The sequence below is a fragment of the Macrobrachium nipponense genome, chromosome 21 (genome assembly GCF_015104395.2).
Source record: "Macrobrachium nipponense isolate FS-2020 chromosome 21, ASM1510439v2, whole genome shotgun sequence".
Lineage (NCBI taxonomy): Eukaryota > Metazoa > Arthropoda > Malacostraca > Decapoda > Palaemonidae > Macrobrachium > Macrobrachium nipponense.
The window spans coordinates 4,352,649-4,357,648 of NC_087212.1; the positions used below are offsets into that span (position 1 = coordinate 4,352,649).

General features: G+C 35.4%; 1 protein-coding gene across 1 annotated transcript in view; it reads right to left on the reverse strand.

Annotated features, from left to right (window-relative positions):
* Nucleotides 1-6: 6 nt before the first annotated feature.
* The window catches only part of LOC135197726 (uncharacterized), a 12,956-nt gene continuing 7,962 nt past the window's right edge, over nucleotides 7-5,000 (reverse strand). Inside the window, exons 3-7 of the mRNA XM_064224772.1 lie at nucleotides 4,974-5,000; nucleotides 4,063-4,280; nucleotides 3,735-3,843; nucleotides 2,595-2,719; nucleotides 7-1,363 (exon numbers count right to left, since the gene is read on the reverse strand). The exon at nucleotides 4,974-5,000 is cut by the window's right edge and continues 196 nt beyond it. Of these exons, the coding sequence (XP_064080842.1) occupies nucleotides 851-1,363; nucleotides 2,595-2,719; nucleotides 3,735-3,843; nucleotides 4,063-4,280; nucleotides 4,974-5,000 (992 nt within the window). The 3' untranslated portion in view covers nucleotides 7-850. The remainder of the gene's footprint in view (nucleotides 1,364-2,594; nucleotides 2,720-3,734; nucleotides 3,844-4,062; nucleotides 4,281-4,973) is intronic.

A 5,000-nucleotide genomic window follows, 5' to 3' on the forward strand; every position in this document is an offset into this window, starting at 1 on the left:
TCTTTGCATACTTGACAACTTTACACATGGCATAAATACATGATGCTTGCTAAGCCTGCAGACCATATGTACCATCCAATTCATCAGCCAAAGTATGAGTGAACAAACGACAGTAAAACAATTCAGTAAAAACAATAACTAACAAAACTGAAATCTTCCTCTGAAGAATCCAAAGGTTTGTCATGAACCTCATGGTTAGTGGAGCCATGTCAAAATCTGAACCAGAAAAGCCAAACTTCAGTATCTGTAAAATCAGTAATGCCTTGCAGCAAGTCTGCTTAAGAATTATCTGATCTGGCTCACACCTAGGCCTAGACATGGCTATAGTTTTAAAAAATTATGGTCCCTACTGCAAACTTCACCCATCATTCAATAGAAAAACTACCATTCTCAAGACTACAGAACCAATGAGTTATATTTCTAGGTCTCCTTCAAGAGAGAAAATATTTCTTAAACAGCAAAAGTAAATCAAGTGTAAAAGGGATAAACTAGAGGCCAATGTAAAGCTGTAAAATATACCTCAAGAAATATCTCTTTCAGGCAAAGAGGACATTTAAAAACCTTCAGTAATGCCTAAAGTGCACCACAACGATACATTAGATGTTACTTGCCTACTGAGGAACTTTATGTTATGGTTAAGCTAACTGATTACTGTAGTGGCATCATCACCAGTTTCAATATCATTAAGTAGTATGATTATTTAATCTCTGAAAAATAATCTTTTGAACTTCTTGATTGATTTAGTTTAAAAAATTATTTTTCAAGTTAATCCCACAGTTCTATAACAGAATTATATACATAAAACATTAATATCTAGTATTTACAGTTATTAACTTAAAAAAAAATGGTGCTACAAGCGTTTGGGCACATTCATGTAGTCTGGTTCCTCATCTTCCCTGTTAATATTCATGTAAAGTGACTCCTCATCGTCCACATTATTGGTAATCTCTTGTGTTACTTCTGTCAGGTCAACGTAGTCTCCTTGTGGAATGTGTTTCATCCCTTGGGCCACTTCTGACGTATATACATTCCCGTGTATCAAATTTTTCTTTCTCAAGATCTCCACCTCAAAAGGGTTTACCTCATTAGGTTGAATGTAATCACTGTTGCGTACTGTTGACGGCATAACTTCCTGACAGTTTATGTAAAGGTATTCACTATCTTCACCAACTTTTTGGTTTGAATTATTAATGGTTGCATTTTGGACATTCCCAGGAGAAAAATGTTGATTCATGGGTAAGTAATAAGGTTTTTGGTGTGTACGGCCTTCACGCCCTTCACTTGCTTCAGCAGGTATTTGGTCTTCTACAACACTGGCCTCATGCATGTTGTTATTTTGGGTACTTCTGATTACCCCACATACCTAAAAAGTAGTATTTCCATCAGTGTAATGTTTGGGTCAGCACATTCTGAAGAACGCAAATATTATAAAGAAAATAACTTTGAATGCCTAGTGAAATATATTAAAACCAATTCATTTGTATGGACTACAATGTCTTTATATTACTGGAAAGTCTTCTGCAATGATTAAGTTAAGTGCACATCAATCATCTGAACCCAACAATGGAGAAAAAAATTTTACCTCAAAGGGCTGTACTTGGTAGGTTTCAAATATAAAATAATCATGTTTCAATTATTTATAAAATAATAATTTGACAAATAATGCCTGTGCAAATGATTCAACAAAGCCAACGTGGTGAAGGAGGAGCCTATGTATGTTTAAAATAAGGAAAACATGGTTAAATTATTATGAATTCCTTTGAGTCAAATATCTTAATATGAAATAAGTATTTCTTCAACAAACAGATGTTCTGTTATGCATACCGATTCAATAAAAATGGCTGCTGCCATTGCAGTAGTAAAAGTTAATACCTCTACACAGCTGTTCTAAGACACAGCAATGACATGATTCTACTGCATCATGTCCCTAGGCAAAGGAGTGCCATGTTGAGGTTTGTAAACCTCTCTGGGGAGAAAACGTGCAGTAAACAGGACACAAGCCTCTTTCTCTTGAGGCCAACAGCAACCCCACACAGATCAGGTTAGTCTATGTAGTGAAAACTTACTGTGGTGGTAATACACTGTACAACCCAAATATACTTCTTTTAGAAAGTGCCTATGGTATATAAAGTACCCCATGGCAGACTGTCACCTAGTGAAGGGTCATTGACCACTTGGCAGGAGGATATTCCCCCTGAATGGCAGATAAAACTTATCTTTTGAACGTAGTCAACATTGTCATCCAGTGGGATACCAGGTCAACTGAATAAATTTGACTCATTGGATTATAATTTTTTTATCACGTAACTGGAAGGCAATTTTCTTCCGAGACTAAGGCTACAGAAATGTAATCTACCTTACGGCAACTGCAGATGTACATATAACCATGTTTTATATGACCAAGTCAAAGCTAGTGTAGAATGTAAGGCTCTCAGATACATACAAGGACCTAGTTTAGAAATAGTCTTAGTCTTGCTGTATGAGACTGTGAAAAGTGTACTTTGCGACCTCCATGATCATTTTAATCCCTATGAAATTCATCTTTCTCCAAAGTTGACTTGATAGCATCTTAAAGAAAACGAAAATAAACTTACCCTATTTCTATGGTAGTAGATAAAAGTTGCATTCAAAACTAGGCTAAGTAAAAGGCAGGCAGAAATAAGTCCCAGTACTGAGAGCAATCCTTTCGGGGTCCTGTCATTTGTTGCTACCTCAGACTCTGAAAAGGAGTTGAATGATTTCTCCAATTAGATGAATTTCAGAGCTGTTTAGATATAAATGGTATCCAATTGTGTACAGCATTTTTAAATTATCATGGATTTTAAAAAAAATGGGGTAGTCCATACCCAGACTTCCCAGTCAACTTTAACTACACTTAAAGTGGCTATGAAAGTCAAGGATGGCTATGAAAGTCAAGGAAAGACAAACACATACTTGGGCTTCAATCCTGATTCACCATTCACAGGATTAACCTGATGGTGGCTTCATTTTTTTACTCAAGTTGCCCCCTTTTAGGAAACAGCTTTAAACTCACTTGAAATACAAGCAAATTGCTTTCCACTTGAAATACAAGCAAAATTGCTTTCTTATGCATTACTGTACATTTGCAATAAATGCATATGAGCAAATGTAGGACAAAATAATAGAAAAGTTACTTTTACATAAAATTATTACATAAACCGGTTAGGGTATCAGGGGGTAGTTGACAGCAAGATAAGGCCTGGATCTGTGAAGAACCCCAATTTGAAGAGCTGATAAATCCAACATCCATGAATATTACTGATCTTCTTGTGCTTTAATTGCTAGTGGGAACTCTCATCAGTGTATTAAAAAATAGTTCTAGCCTTTATTCAGAATAAAGAAATTGAAAACCAGATATGTACTGCACTTTCAATACAATGCAAAATAAAGAATTCCTTGCAGGACAACCCACATTATCTCTTATACTGTACTGTACTTTCACTTAGTCCTGCAGGATACCATCAGTAAGGGCCTGTCCATACTAGTGGGCAAGACTGTCGGGCACTTCCAGCTGTTTATATTTGCTCTTAATTCTGAAGCAATGTTACCAGACAATCGCCTCATTCTGGCTCCATACTCGGCCCTTCAGTATACTAGTGAAAGGGGTTATGGGAACAGTGTTTGCCCATCAGGCAGTGCCCACTAGTGTGGAAAGGGCTTAAAAGAGAAAACGAAAAAGCTTGTACAGTACAGAGTTCCTGAAACTTGCTTACCTTGTTCTTTGGGAATTGCTAGGTAAAAACACCCTGTTTTCAATTCAAAAGACACGTCATCGTTTCCAGTAGATGGAGCTGTGCCAATAAATTCATCATCTATCAATACCTGAAGAAGAACTATTATTAGAGATTATATTTGTGAATTTCTAAGAAACTTTTCCATGCTTATCTGAAATAAGCAGAACAATCTTTCCATTTTTTCATTATCTTTACCTATACATAACTAAAAAACCACACAATATTCAAATTTACCTTCAATTATATGGCAAGAATATTTTATGTCTTTCTTATCTTGACAGGTAAAGTACATTTGTAAGTAATTTACCTTAAAATTATCTTCTTCTTTAATTATGGACACCTTAGAGGATTCAGATGTTTTGCTAAAACAGTTTTGGTTTCCATCACAAGTCCGATTCCAAATCTGACTGTTAATCATGAGCTGGAAAAACAAGGGCAAATCCTTGAAGATAATAACAAAAGAATTCCTTTCCTCAAGAGGAAATGTTCTGCGGCGGTCTCTATACATTTGCCACACAGGCACCTCTGAAAAAGAAAAAAAGTAAATGGTAAAAATGTTCAAGTGAGAGTTATATTTGCATGAACTTATGAAAATTAAAACTGCAAGTCCTACTACAAAATAAGGTGAACTCCAAAACTTTTTGTTGAAACTATACACTTGCAGCCTTGGGAAAGTGTATTTCAGTGTATTAAGTTCCCCAAAACATTTTAAAAATCCAAAGATTACGAGAGAAAATTATTACTTGATAATTTTAGAAATAGTACAAACAAATGTTAGAAACAATATATGCACGCTGTCCTCTTAAATGTTATTTCTTTATTGAAAATCAAAGTCAAAGGGCTTATAGAGAAATTGTTGACCAGGTTGAGTCAAGGTATTATTTGATGTGCCTGAATCTGAAAGAAATGCTGCATGTATACACAGATAGTCTTCATTTCACCCACTATATGCCTGGTAAGTTCTATTAGATTACAGTTGTAATATGAAAAATAAAGACACTTGGAAAAAAGGAAAAAGCAACTGTTAACGTGCTTGAAAAGTGTAACCTCAATATAAAATTAAGAGGTTTTACTCAACTTGAGGGAGTATTCGCACCCCCTACAGTAGTATGGTATTCTTCGACTAAACATGTCTGGAATCACTTGCTTCGAATTGAAGCTCAGTGAAAGCAAGTTTCTCTCAAGCTCAAATATAGTTACTTACAGTACTGCACTTACCTTTTGGACAATTGGTAAGTATTCTTG